General features: G+C 38.8%; 1 protein-coding gene across 1 annotated transcript in view; it reads left to right on the top strand.

The window, feature by feature from the left end:
- The window catches only part of DCHS2 (dachsous cadherin-related 2), a 287,111-nt gene that overhangs the window by 267,188 nt on the left and 5,106 nt on the right, over positions 1-14,817 (top strand). The window contains exons 17-19 of the mRNA XM_027117241.1: positions 10,365-10,495; positions 13,184-13,470; positions 14,450-14,582. Of these exons, the coding sequence (XP_026973042.1) occupies positions 10,365-10,495; positions 13,184-13,470; positions 14,450-14,582 (551 nt within the window). The remainder of the gene's footprint in view (positions 1-10,364; positions 10,496-13,183; positions 13,471-14,449; positions 14,583-14,817) is intronic.

Below are 14,817 nucleotides of genomic sequence, written 5' to 3'. Positions count from 1 at the left end.
TCCTTCTGTGCCCGCTTTCTGGAGAGTGTCTATCATAAGTGGGTGTTGGATTATGTCAAAAGCTTTTTCTGTATCTTTTGAGATTATCATATAGGTTGTTTTTAAAATATCTTTATTGGAGTATAATTGCTTTACATTGTTGTGCTAGTTTCAGCTGTATAACAAAGTGAATCAGCTATACATATACATACATCCCCATATCTCCTCCCCCTTGTGTCTGCCTCCAATCCTCCCTATCCCACGCCTCTAGGTGGTCACAAAGCACAGAGCTGATCACCCTGTGCTATGTAGCTGCTTCCCACTAGCTATCTATTTTACATTTGGTAGTGTATATATGTCCATGTCACTCTCCCACTTCGTCCCAGCTTCCCCTTCCCCTTCCCTGTGTCCTCAAGTCCATTCTCTATGTCTGTGTCATTATGCCTGTCCTGCCCCGAGGTTCTTCAGAACCATTTTTTTCCTGATTCCATATATATATCATATGGGTTTTATCTTTCAATTTGTTAGTATGGTGTATCACATTGATTTGTGTGTATTGAAGAATCTGTGATAAACCCCACTTAATCATGGTGTGTGATCCTTTTAATGTGCTATTGGATTCTGTTTACTAGTATTTTGTTGAGGATTTTTGCATCTATGTTCATCAGTGGTATTGGCCTGTAGTTATCTTTCTTTGTGACATCTTTGTCTGGTTTTGGTATCAGGGTGATGGTGGCCTCGTAGAATGAGTTTGGGAGTGTTCCTCCCTCTGCTATATTTTGGAAGAGTTTGAGAAGGATAAGTGTTAGCTCTTCTCTAAATGTTTGGTAGAATTTGCCTGTCAAGCCATCTGGTCCTGGACTTTTGTTTGCTGGAAGATTTTTAATCACAGTTTCAATTTCAGTGCTTGTGATTGGTCTCTTTATATTTTCTATTTCTTCCTTGTTCAGTCTCAGAAGGCTGTGCTTTTCTAAGAATTTGTCCATTTCTTCCAGGTTGTCCATTTTATTGGCATACAGTTGCTTGTAGTAATCTCTCATGATCCTTTGTATTTCTGCAGGGTCAGTAGTTTCTTCTCCTTTTCATTTCTAATTCTATTGATTTGACTCTTGTCCCTTTTTTTCTTGATGAGTCTGGCTAATGGTTTATCATTTTGTTTATCTTCTCAAAGAACCAGCTTTTACTTTTATTGATCTTTGCTATTTTTTCCTTCATTTCTTTTTCATTTATTTCTGATCTGATATTTCTGATTTCTTTCCTTCTGCTAACTTTGGGGTTTTTTTTGTTCTTCTTTCTCTAATTGCTTTAGGTGTAAAGTTAGGTTGCTTATTTGAGTTTTTTCTTGTTTCTTGAGGTAGGATTACATTGCTATAAACTTCCCTCTTAGATTGCTTTTGCTGCATCTCATAGGTTTTGGGTCATCGTGTTTTCATTGTCATTTGCTTCTAGGTGTTTCTTTTATTTATTTATTTTTTTGCAGTATATGGGCCTCTCACTTTTGTGGCCTTTCCCGTTTGTGGAGCACAGGCTCTGGATGTGCAGGCTCAGTGGCCATGGCTCACGGGCCCAGCCGCTCCATGACATGTGGGATCTTCCCGGACTGGGGCACAAACCTGTGTCCCCTGCATCGGCAGGCGGACTCTCAACCACTGTGCCACCAGGGAAGCCCTGCTTCTAGGTGTTTCTTGATTCCCTCTTTGATGTCTTCACTGATCTCTTGGTTATTTAGTAGTGTATCATTTAGCCTCCATGTGTTTGTATTTTTTGAGTTTTTTTTCCTGTAATTGATATCTGGTCTCATAGTGTTGTGGTCAGAAAAGATACTTGATACAACTTCAATTTTCTTAAATTTACCCAGGCTTGATTTGTGGCCCAAGATACATGCTATCTTGGAGTATGTTCCATGAGCACTTGAGAAGAAAGTGTATTCTGTTGTTTTTTGGATGGAGTGTCCTATAAATATCAATTAAGTCCATCTTGTTAAATGTGTCATTTAAAGCTTGTGTTTCCTTATTTATTTTCATTTTGAATGATCTGTCCATTGGTGAAAGTGGGGTGCTAAAGTCCCGTACAATTTTGTTACTGTCGATTTCCCCTTTTATGGCTGTTCGCATTTGCCTTATGTATTGAGGTGCTCCTATGTTGGGTGCATATATATTTACAATTGTTTTATCTTCTTCGGGAATCGATCCCTTGATCATTATGTAGTGCCTTTCTTTGCCTCCTGTAATAGGTTTATTTTAATGTCTATTTTGTCTGATATGAGAGTTGCTACTCCAGCTTTCTTTTCATTTCCATTACATGGAATATCTTTTTCCATCCCCTCATTTTCAGTCTGTATGTGTCCCTAGGTTAGAAATGGGTCTCTTTTAATTTTATTTATTTATGGCTGTGTTGGGTCTTCATTTCTGTGTGAGGGCTTTCTCTAGTCGCGGCAAGTGGGGGCCACTCTTCATCGTGGTGTGCAGGCTTCTTACTATCGCGGCCTCTCTTTTTGCGGAGCACAGGCTCCAGATGCGCAGGCTCAGTAATTGTGGCTCACAGGCCTAGTTGCTCTGTGGCATGTGAGATCTTCCCAGACCAGGGCTCAAACCCGTGTCCCCTGCATTGGCAGGCAGACTCTCAACCACTGTGCCACCAGGGAAGCCCAGAAGTGGGTCTCTTTTAGACAACATATATACGGGTCTTGTTTTGTATCCATTCTGCCAGTCTATGTCTTCTGGTTGGAGCATTTAATCCATTTACATTTAAGGTAATTATCGATATGCATGTTCCTATTACCATTTTCTTAATTGTTTGGGGTTTGTTATTGTAGGTCTTTTTCTTCTGTTGTGTTTCCTGCCTGGAGAAGTTCCTTTAGCATTTGTTTTAAAATGGTTTGGTGGTGCTGATTTCTCTTCACTTTTGCTTGTCTGTAAAGGTTTTAATTTCTCTATTGAATCTGAATGAAGTCTTTTCTGGGTAGAATAATCTTGGCTGTAGATTTTTCCCATTCATCACTTTAAATATGTCCTGCCACTCCCTTCTGGCTCCCAGAGTTTCTGTTGAAAGATCAGCTGTTAACCTTATGGGGATTCTCTTGTATGTTATTTGTTGCTTTTCTCTTGTTGTTTTCAATATTTTTTTTCTTTGTATTTAATTTTTGATAGTTTGATTAATATGTGTCTTGGCATGTTTCTCCTTGGATTTATCCTGTATGGGATTCCCTGTGCTTCCTGGACTTGATTGACTATTTCCTTTCTCATATTAGGGAAGTTTTCAACTATAATCTCTTCAAATATTTTCTCAGTCCCTTTCTTTTTCTCTTCTTCTTCTGGCTCCCCTATAATTCAAATGTTGGTGTGTTTAAGTTGTCCCAGAGCTCTCTGAGGGTGTCCTCTATTCTTTTTTCTTTATTCTACTCTGTGGTAGTTATTTCCACTATTTTATCTTCCAGGTCACTTATCCATTCTTCTGCCTCAGTTATTCTGCTATTGATTCCTTCTAGAGAATTTTAAATTTCATTTATTGTTTACTCTTTAGTTCTATGTCCGTGTTAAACATTTCTTGTATTTTCTCCATTCTATTTCCAAGATTTTGGATCACCTTTACTTTCATTTCTATGAATTTTTTTTCAGGTAGACTGCCTATTTCTTCTTCATTTGTTTGGTCTGGTGAGTTTTTACTTTGCTCCTGCATCTGCTGTGTATTTCTCTGTCTTTTCATTTTGCTTAACTTACTGTGTTTGTGGTCTCCTTTTTGCAGGCTGCAGGTTCATAGTTCACGTTGTTTTTGGTGTCTGCCCCCAGTCGGTAAGGTTGGTTCAGTGAGTTGTGTAGGCTTCCTGGTGGAGGTGACTCGTGTCCATGTTCTGGTGGATGAGTCTGGATGTTGTCTTTCTGTTGGGCAGGACCATGGCTGGTGGTGTGTTTTGGGGTGTCTGTGACCTTATTATGATTTTAGGCAGCGTCTCTGCTAATGGGTGTGGCTGTATTCCTGTCTTACTAGTTGTTTGGCATAGGGTGTCCAGCATTGAAGCTTGCTGATCCGGTCTTAGCGTTGAGACAAAGGTCTCTAGGAGACCTCTCGCCAATTGATATTACATGGGGCTGGGAGGTCTTTGGTGGCCCAATGTCCTGAACTCGGCTCTCCCACCTCCAAGGCTCAGGTCTGACTCCCGGCTAGAGCATGAAGACCCAGTCAGTCACACAGCTCAAAGAAGAGGGAGGGAAAAAAGTAATAAAATAAAATGAAATAAAGTTATTAAAACAAAAAATAAAAGAATATGTTATTAAAATAAAAACTAATAAAAAAAAGAGAGCACCCAAACCAATAAATAAATCCACCAATGATAACAAGTGCTAAAAATTATATAAGATAAGCATAAAAATCAGAAACTAGTCAGTTGCATATAGCAAACCCCAAGTCTACAATTGCTCCCAAAGTCCACCACTTCAATTTTGGGACAATTCGTTGTGTATTCAGGTATTCCACAGATGCAGGGTACATCAAGTTGATTGTGGAGATTTAATCTGCTGCTCCTGAGGCTGCTGGGAGAAATTTCCCTTTCTCTTCCTTGTTCGCACAGCTACTGGGGTTCAGCTTTGGATTTGGCTCTGCCTCTGCATGTAGGTCACCCTCTGGCATCTGTTCTTAGCCCAGACAGGAGGGGGTTAAAGGAGAGACTGATTAGCAGGCTCTGGCTACTCAGGCTGGCAGGAGGGAGGGGTATGGAATGCAGGGTGAGCCTGGGGCGGCAGAGGCCAGCATGATTTTGCAACAGCCTGAGGCATGCTGTGTGTTCTCCCAGGGAAATTGTCCCTAGATTACGGGACCCTGGCACTGGTGGGCTGCACAGGCTACCAGGAGGGGAGGTGTGGATAGCAACCTGTGCTTGCACACAGGATTTTTGGTTGGCTGCTGCAGCAGCAGCCTTAGCGTTTCATGCCTGTTTCTGCTGTCTGTGCTGATAGCCACGGCTTGTGCCCGCCTCTGGAGTTCATTTAAGCAGTGCTCTGCCTTCTGTGGGCAGACAGGGTAGGAATCCCGTCTCCTGGCACACCTTGAAACAATGGTCTCTTGACTCTTAGGCACTTCCAAACTTTTTACTGGACTCCCTCCTTATGAACTGTGGCACACTAGCTCCATTCAGGCTGTGTTCATTCAGCCAACCCCAGTCCTCTCCATGGGATCTGAGCTCCGAAGCCTGAGCCTCAGTTCCCAGTCCCCACCCCCCACACCAGCGGGTGAGCAGACAATCCTCTCAGGCTGGTGAGTGCTGGTTGGCACCCATCCTCTGTGCGGGAATCTCTCTGCTTTGCCCTCCGTACCCCTTTTGCTGTGCTCTCCTCTGTGGCTCCGAAGCTTCCCCGCCACCACCCCGCCATCTCCACCAGTGAAGGGGCTTCCTAGTGTGTGGAAACATTTCCTCCTTCACAGCTCCCTCTCAGAGGTGCAGGTCCCCTCCTTATTCTTTTGTCTCTGTTTTTTCTTTTTTCTTTTGTCCTCCCCACGTATGTGGGGAGTTTCTTGACTTTTGGGAGGTCTGAGGTCTTCTGCCAGCATTCAGTAGGTGTTCTGTAGTTGTTCCACATGTAGATGTATTTCTGATGTATTTGTGGGGAGGAAGGTGATCTCCACGTCTTACTCCTCCACCATCTTGAAGGTCTCTCAGGCTTAATATTTTTACCTTCTTACATCCAATTCTGTCTTTGTATTCATAACACTATTCATTTAATCAATAATCAGTGTTTACATAAAATGAGTATATAGGTGTTTACTTCAGAGCCAGGTCATACTGTATAATTATATTTCCTTCCTTACCCTCCCCCTTATCCCCAGCATTAATGATTATCTTTGGGTTTTGCTCACCTGATGTGCTATATCCATGTACTTAATTCCTTGTAAATATTCCATTAGCTCTGTCAGACATGTCCACTCATCTTTCTCCACTGATATGCCTCTCATATCAAATATTCTGTGAAGTCCTCTGTTCCTTGGAGACCTCGGTCCTACTGCTTTCTGCCCTCCTGATCTAGCTGGACAGTGTGGCTCCCTAAGCCCGCTGCAAAGCTGGACCCCATGACTTGTGACTTTGTTTTACTGTTCTCCAACATTGATCCTATGATTTTCAGATCCCGTGTCTTTCTCTTACTTTTTTCTTCCAGTAGTTTTGTAGGAAAAGTTGCCAAGGAAGTAAATTCTCTGAGTTCTTGCACATCTGAAAATGCCTTTATTCTACTCTCACATGTGATTTATGCAATGGATAATATAGAAGTTGAACATTTCTTTTAGATTTTTAAAGGCATTTTTCCGTTATATTTTAAAACTCAGTTTTGCTATTGAGAAATCTGATGCCATTCTAATTCTGTGTTTGTTATATGATTTGTTTTTTCCATCCTCTGTGGAAATTCTCAGGTTATTTTCTTTATCTATAATGTTTGGACATTTTGTCATTATGTACTTTGGTGTGGGTCTTTCCTTGTGCTGAGTACTTGGTGTGCTCTTTTAATGAGGATAAATGTTTCTATTTTTTGTATTATTTCACTGATATTTATCTCCCTTTTGTTTATTGTTTTATTTGTTTACTTTGCCCTGCCTCTTTTTCCTGGATCCTATTCAGTCAAGAGTTAGACTGCCAGGATTGATCCTTTGTCAGTGATGTTTTATTCCCTACTTTCCATTTCTTGTTGTGTGTGGGTTTTTTGTTGTTGTTGTTGTTTTATTTTTCTTGGAGATTTTCTTAATTATAGCCTTCTAAACTTTCTTTTTCACTTTTTGGTTTGAAAATTTTTGAATATTTTGTATTTCTTATTTCCAAAAGCTCTTCCTTAATCTTTGAGCTTTTCCATAGCATCTTGTTCTTGTTTTATGCATTATCTCTATTATTGTCTCCAAGGACATTAATTAGAATTGTTTTAACATTGTCTTTTTCTCTGTCAAGATCTCTGCATCCTTTGGGTTTATTTCTTCCCTTTGTCTATTTTCCACTCTCTTTTTCATGTGGGAGACTTTCTGTAAGTAACTAACAATCCTTGGTCCTAGGTGAGGCAATAGCAAAGTCAGATTCTCTGGGTGGATCTCATTGACCAGCACACTTGGCTTTCAGATGAACCAGAGAAGAACCTGACTACTTTGCAGGATGACATACAAATAACGGTATTTTCCCTTTGGGAGGGGATTTCATTTCTTCAAGGACAGTCCCTCGATATTACTTACTCTTAGTATGAACATCAGACATTGTGTTGTCTGGGAGTGAAGAGCAATGGGCAAGGGGACTTGATTGTGCTGGATTTTGAGTTTAAAAGAATCTTTAAGCTATTTTTAGCTCGATATCTCACCCTGCCTTTTGCCATGTTTTGAGCTTCTCCTTGGTTATATGAGGGCAAATCTGTTTCTCACTCATCCTTATCTCTTTACAAATGCAGAATGCATTTTAATCTATGGTTTTCTCTGGCCCACTTATCTGTAACCACTTCTCAATCTGCTTGCATTTTCCAGAAATTAGTTTAAATTTCTCCCCCACTCCACTCACTAATATCTTCTCACATTTTCTTTTTTAGCCTTATCAACATATACCTTATTTTAAATTCTTTTGCCATCATTACAGCAGAATGTCTAGAGGAAGAGGAAATAAAACGTGTGTAGATATAACCAGAAGTCATAGCTCTTCCTTTCAAAGGTGTTATGATTTTGGCTGATATTTTTATTTCTCTTGGAATTTCAGTAGGAACACTTAATTCTGGGTATACTTTTAATATATTGTTGAGAGAGAGTTTTGAAAAAGTCCTCTACCACCATCTTAAATATTAAGGCAATCAGAAAAGATTCTGCCTGGTCAAAGTCTCATTTAAACTTTAACATAGTAAGAAATAGCTTTCCATCAGTGGTAGAGTAGGAGAACTATGCTCTGAACTAGAATGGGACTGTCTTTATCTGGTCAGCTTCATTTATTGTCTCTGCTGATACACTAATCAGGGCAGCAGTTCTGGAACATGGAACCAGTTGGACCAGCTAAGAGTTTTACAAAACCTGCCAGGGAGCCATCACAGAAAACTTGAGGTCCCTTAGAAGTTATGTGTAGAATTTCAATGGATCTACCTTCATAATTTTTCATTTGTTCTTCAAACCATTGACTTGTCCTTTTGTTTTGAAACAGAATCATATTTCTCTCTATATCAAAGAATCTTGCTTTTTTAACCTGACATAGGCATTACATGGAACCCCTGAAGTTATAATACTGTGAAAATAAGAGTGGTTAAGGCTACAGTGGAAGAATCAACAGAGCCATATTTTGATGTCTTGGCTGAGACTTTAGTATGACATTGGGGAGGGGCAGGCAGCAGGGGCAGAGAACATGATGAGTTGATTATTTTTAGTAAAATTTTTCCATGTGTACCTGACTTACATTCATGCTAACAAAATTAACTTTCTACATGGAATTATTCCTATGCTCTAGAAATGTGAAATTTAAATAGTTGTTCTACTGATGTCCCAACTTCAATAGTGTAGAAAGCAGCCTGTGTTCTTCATGAGCAATAGATAAGTAGAGATCATTTGCTACTAAGTGGAATTTAAACCAACAAAAAGTTGATACTTATTTTACATCATTTTAAACATTTAAGGTTGGAAGATAAAGCACACTTATCAGGTAAGCTAATAATGGAAAATAAAGTAGAAGTGTGTCAACTTCCAAGTCTCCGTTTCTTAAAAGATAATATCACCAACTGGCTAAGACTAATTCCACTTCTGAAATGAAGATCATCTTCCAATTGACAGCTTAGTTTATTACTCAGCTACCCTCCTGGAACTCATAGTGTTTAGAGGGGAGTGAAAAGCTAATGATTATGCATTAGGGTGTGATATATACACAGTAAGAGAGGCATATTGAAAAGTATCATATAGTAGAGCACAAGCTTTCCAGTCAACCAAGACCTGGGCTTGAATCCTGGCTCTGTCATCTGATACATTTATAATCTTGAGCAAATCTTGAGAAACCAGTGCTCAAAATATATTAAAGAATATCAAATAAGGCAAGACATCTACCCTTAAGGAACTTATAGGAGAGGCAGACAAATCATTAAGAAGAAAAGGTGATGATTGCTATGGTGGAAGAATGTACAGGGTGCTATGGGGTAGAGAAAGGGGCATCTAAATCAGATGAACGGTCAGTGAAATCTTATAGAGATGTGAGCTTTGAAAGACAAAGATGGTGTAGGGACCAGAATTCCAGGCAGAAGCTGTGTCATAGAAGGTCGTGTATGTGCACAAGGCTGTATTACTTCTTGTAGACATGGAAAGCTAAGGAAAAGTTTTAAATAGGGGAGTCAGATTTTCAAACCAGGATTTTTGATAGAGCAATTGAGGAGTTGCAATGTGGAGGATGAAGAGGAGCAGGTGAGACTTGCAGTAGGCAGATTGATGAGTAACAAGTACTCCAGTTGAGAAAAGGTATAATGAATACACAGAATGCCAGGTAAAGATGATGAGGAGATGAGGCTACAATGACCAACTTGTCCTAGTTTGCCTAGGACTGTCCTGTTTTTAAAAAAACTGAAAGTCCCATGCCCCGGGAAACCTTTCAGTTCCTGCAAAGCAAGATGGTGGATCAGCCCATCTGAGTCTCTGAAGTTAGGAGTGAAATGGATGGGGACACTGATCCAAGTCATATTCAGATGGTAAAATCTATAAGACTCATAACTAGTTGGATGTTGTCAGGGTGGTGACAGAAAGGGAGAAGTTGAAGACACTAATCAGGTTTCTAAGCTGGTTGCTGGAGTAGCGAGTTGTACCATCATCTGAGAGAGATTGAATCACTGTGTGTAAATTCTTTCAAATCATGGACTTTTACCTCTACTTTATAGTCCTAGTCAATAGTGCCTCTTTTGCACATGTATTATTCATGGCAGTTCCCTCTCTTAATTCTACAATTTTGATTGATTTGCAATTTAGATCTGAAAAAAAAATAATACAAAGCAATCTTTTAGTGGCTCTATCTTTTGTTAGTGCAGTAACATGGAAATATGTAGCAGTACCCAGGCCATGTGTCCAGGCTGGAGGCAATCTCCTTATCTAAAAAACAGGTGCTGGTGTTTGTACTTTTTAGGTTGTTCTTAGTAGAAAGGACTGAATTTTATAGTCGGTCTCCTAGAGAGAGTTCATCTGTTTTAAATACTTCACAACCCCTAGTCTTTGGATTTGATTCCCTAAATGTGTCAAAAACAAATACATTTCAGGCTACCATTCTTATGAAATAAATTTTAAATGATGCCAGTTAGAAAAGTCAGGGGAGACATAAAAGTAGCTATTCAGCTCATTTTTAAATTTTCAACTGGATATTTCATATTTATGTTGTTTTCTCATTCTCCGAATGATGGATAACATTCCTTGATTCTTTTCCAAACCAGCTTAATTGTACAAGCCACAGATAAAGGTATACCCAGGCTTTCTGGTACAACTGTGATCAAGATACAAGTGACTGATACAAATGACAATGCCCCGGCTTTTCTCCCCTCTGAAGCAGTGGAAGTTGCAGAAAGTAAGTGTGGTGATTTGAAATATCAAACTTGTATAATATCATCTACCATTTTTTCAGCTGGGTGCTATGTGAAATATAAGTACTAATCCTCAACAACCACATAACATAAATAGTTTTTATCTTCATTTTACAGAATAGAAAATGGAGGGTCAGAAGTTAAATATCAAAAGTCAAAGAAGTTAAAAGTTAAAGTTGGGATTTGCATTCAAACCAGCAGGAGGCTGGTTTCCCAAGGTCAAACCACCATTCCACACAGCTTCTTTATGTGTATGGACATTGCTTAAAAGTGAAATCTCTATGAAGAGCATCTTTTGTTGACTGCGTTGCTCACCATAAAGCTCCCCTGAGAGGCAGTGATGTTCTTAGACTAATAACTCTATTAGTCTTTGTGTTGCTGAACTCAGGTCTGGCTGTTCACCACTCGAAAGCCAAACTCAAGAGGCAAGTGTTGGTAGGAAGGAAAGGCTGATTTTTTTCAGGAGGCCAGTAATTGGGAGGGGAAAACATACTTGTGTCCAAAGGCCAATTCCCCACTGCTGATCAGGGGGTAAGAGCTTCTAAAGGGGAGTTTCATGGGTGTATAGCCAGAGGGAGGGGGCTATGAGCAGAAGAGCACAGTCAGCTCTGAGGATCAAGTTGAAATTTGTCATGTGGTGGTCTGATCAGCATCATCTTGATTGCTTTAAGCCCAGTTATTCTTCAGTTCCAGGGTCAGTTTGTTCCCATTTCTTTAAGGCTGATTCTCAGAATTGTGGCAGCTTATGTTATGGCTACAGCCTGGCCATCATATAGTTAACTTCTTGATCTGGTAGAGGTTTCAGTATCTACAAAACAGCTCAAAGAATATGGCCCAGAATATTATCTATAGCCCTTGAGGAGGAGCTAAAGGTCCTTGACCATGCTTAATGACTAAACTATTATGATTTTGTCCTGTTTGACCACTTTTCTTTTGTTTCTGTATTTCCTCACTTCTCTGATTAAATTTATTCTTTTATTTTTTTCATTTTTTGGTCATGCTGCGAGGCTTGTGGGATCTTAATTTCCCTACCAGGAATTGAACCCAGGCCCTCAGCAGTGAAAGCATGGAGTCCTAACCACTGGACCACCAGGGAATTCCCTAAATCTATTCTTTGACTAAAATTTTTCTACAGACAAAAGAAAGGGGGAGGACATGGTGGGGAATCTGTCCCAGGAAAGCCCCATAAGGTTCTGCTCAGTTTTATTTGCAGTACACTAATGACAAGTAATAAGTGAAGGGAGTTGGATGTTCCTCGCACAGGGTTATCATTTTCCTCTAGTGTAAACTAAACTTCAACATTTGCAGAAAAATTTTACCACATTAATGGTAGAGGTTGAAAATACAAAGTTTTACGTTATATTCTGATTAGCCTTAATTCTTTGGGTCTCTGGGTTATATGAAGACTCCATAGTCTGTGATCTCAAAGTTGTTTGTGGTCAATGGCTGTACTGGTAAAACCCAACCCAACTTTTTATAGTTGAAGTTGCAAATAGTGGCCCTTCACTATCCTCTCTCCTTTCACTCTTAATATCCAACTTCTTCCTAAAATGTGCTTAACATTTTGTTATGTTCACTTTCCAAACAAATTATAAACATTACTGCTTGCAGAGGGCTATATTCCAGAAATTTTTATATATAAGGATACCTACAAATATTTTTAAAAATCTAAAATACTCTGCCAATAAAAAATTGTCTAGTTTCGCCTCTCACCAGTTGGATATATTTTTCCCAGCTTTTACTGAAGGTAAGAGTACATGCACTGGAATCAAAATGCAGCAATGTGCCCAGGATAAATATATCACAAGAACAAGCTGTATAAATCAAAACATACCGAAAGGGGTCAAGTGTGGTTGGTGTATGTCAAGAATGTTCAAATTTGAAACATGAAAATTATGAGTCTCCCACACAGTGGAACTATTCTGAATGCCTTGGCATCTTCTTTCCACCTGCACCATACCTGTCAGCTCCAAAACAAAGTCCCTGTCTTGACAGTTTAGGCTAGAGAACATATATGACATGTGAGACATTTACCATGTCATCTATTTGTGATTTTTTTTGGTGAATAATATTAGATATCTGTTTTCATCACTAGTATGATGTACACTTTCTATAGTCTTTATAATTTTGAGAGTCAGATTTTAAGAGAAGGAAGCAGTGTATGCCACTCAAAAGAAATAATTTTATAAAAATGAATATAAGGAACTAAGTATCTATTTCTAACTTTAGCATCCAAATATTTTCATTTAAATCTTGCCTACTTTTCATAAATTTATGTTTTGTATTAATGTTTTGAGTAATAACCTTCTTCCCACCCACATCCCCATTAATATATGGTTTTGATATAGAAACTATATAGTACAAACAAGTGGCTTAGAATGTTTCTTGGTGCTGGAATTGTGTTATAAACATATGATGAAAAGTGTAATATAAAACTTGAATATACCCTACTTCCTCAATTCCATACTCACTGGTAAATTTTCACTTTTATTGGGCTCATAAATTCTTCAGAGTTTTTGTTCAGTTCATAACGAGTTTTGTATGAGAAATCATGCCAATAAATAGCAAATCATGTTGGACTTAAAATCAAAATGCTTGGATTGAACTGTTAAAGAAAAATATTTCAAAGGATGACTTTTAATGGAGACTGACAGTGGTCATGACTATTTCAGATTCTTTGCCTGGTGTAATTGTGACTCAGATATCAGTTCATGATGTGGATTTGAATCCAGCTTTCATCTTCAGTTTCGTCAAAGAGAGTAATCCTGGAACTAAGTTCGCTATTGATCGGAACACTGGGGTAGTGGTGCTAGTGAAAACACTGGACTTTGAAGAAGCTACTGAATATGAGCTGCATATCCAAATTTCAGATTCGGTGCACCACACGGAAGGGACACTCATCGTCCATGTGCTGGACGTCAATGATAACCCACCAGTATTTTCTCAAGATTCTTACCAGGTAGAGAACTTAAGAGATGTTGAAACTTGAAAGAATAGGGAATAATGTTGACACTAATTTAGACAAACAGACAGTATTCACTGCTTTTACTGCCTAAGTTGTTGCTGAGAGTTTTATATTTAATATTATGGAGGATAGAAGTACATATGGAATTGAATATCACATTCAATTCAATTTCTTAGGTATGTATCACAAATCATCATATGAAAGTATGTCACCATTTTTCTAGTTTTTAGGGATTGGGATCCAGTTGTTCATAATAATTGGGACTTGCCTAATATTTGCAAAGCCACAAATAAGACAATAAGGTAGTTTGGATTATCTGCAGTTAATTTGAGAAAACCTTTTCTTTCCTAGACATGTATTTTTGAATATATTGATTAACATTTTGCAGAAACAAATCATGAACAAAACTCTACAGTGTAAACTGTAGATTTTAGAGCATAGTATATGTTTATAGAAGTAAGGACAATGATAACATTCACCTAAGTACTTGGATATGGGCTCCAGGACTCTTGAATGTAACAAATGCAAGGTTTACTTGTAAACACAGGAGAGAAACTAACAAATGCAAGGTTTACCTGTAAACACAGGAGAGAAGCTAACCTAAGTAATGATCTTCTGTGAAGGCTTGTTAAATAATACAATGCTCATAATTATAAAATGTACAGTATAATAATACATTAGCAAATGCATTAGCTGTCCTCTACCACACAGAAATAATTTTTAGAAGGAAAATTTTTCATAATAAAAATCAAAGCTGAATGAAAAATTTTAAAAGTTTTTGTTTTTCTGAATTCTGGAACTGCTAATACAATCTTCTTAATATGTTCACTCTATAAATTAATCTGCCTAAAAAAGTCAGGTTCTCTATCTTTTCTATAAGCAAAATGAATAAAAGGGCCTCAGGTTCTGACCCTGCTTATAAAAATAGCTACAACCTTTAAGCACAGTGCCCATCTCCCTCTTCTCCCCTCAGGTCACCATTTCCGAATCGGTGCCTGTGGGGCACGCAGTGCTGACCGTGGTGGCTACAGATGTGGAAAGCAACGAGAACATTTCTTACAGGATCCTTTCTTCTTCTAAGGCATTTTCAATTGATCCTACAAATGGTGAGTTATTTATAGTGGCTTTAGCATTCATAGGTTTGAGTTACAGGGTGGAAGCCTGAAATAATCCTTTCCAAATGTGCCACCTCCATCCCCACACGCTGGTATCAAAGACACCACCTTCTTATTTCTCTTCAAGTCAAATGCTGTGCTAGCAGATTCTGGTGCTATTTCTCTTCTCCAACATCTCAATGGCTGGAAAGCAAAAGGAGCTGATTAAATGCTGGCAAATGCACAG

This window comes from Aethalodelphis obliquidens, unplaced genomic scaffold, assembly GCF_003676395.1.
Source record: "Aethalodelphis obliquidens isolate GAN/ISIS:26980383/991018 unplaced genomic scaffold, ASM367639v1 scaffold17, whole genome shotgun sequence".
NCBI classification, from domain to species: Eukaryota; Metazoa; Chordata; class Mammalia; order Artiodactyla; family Delphinidae; genus Aethalodelphis; species Aethalodelphis obliquidens.
Note: the sequence above shows the minus strand (reverse complement) of the source record. Positions and strands in the feature narration are given on the sequence as shown.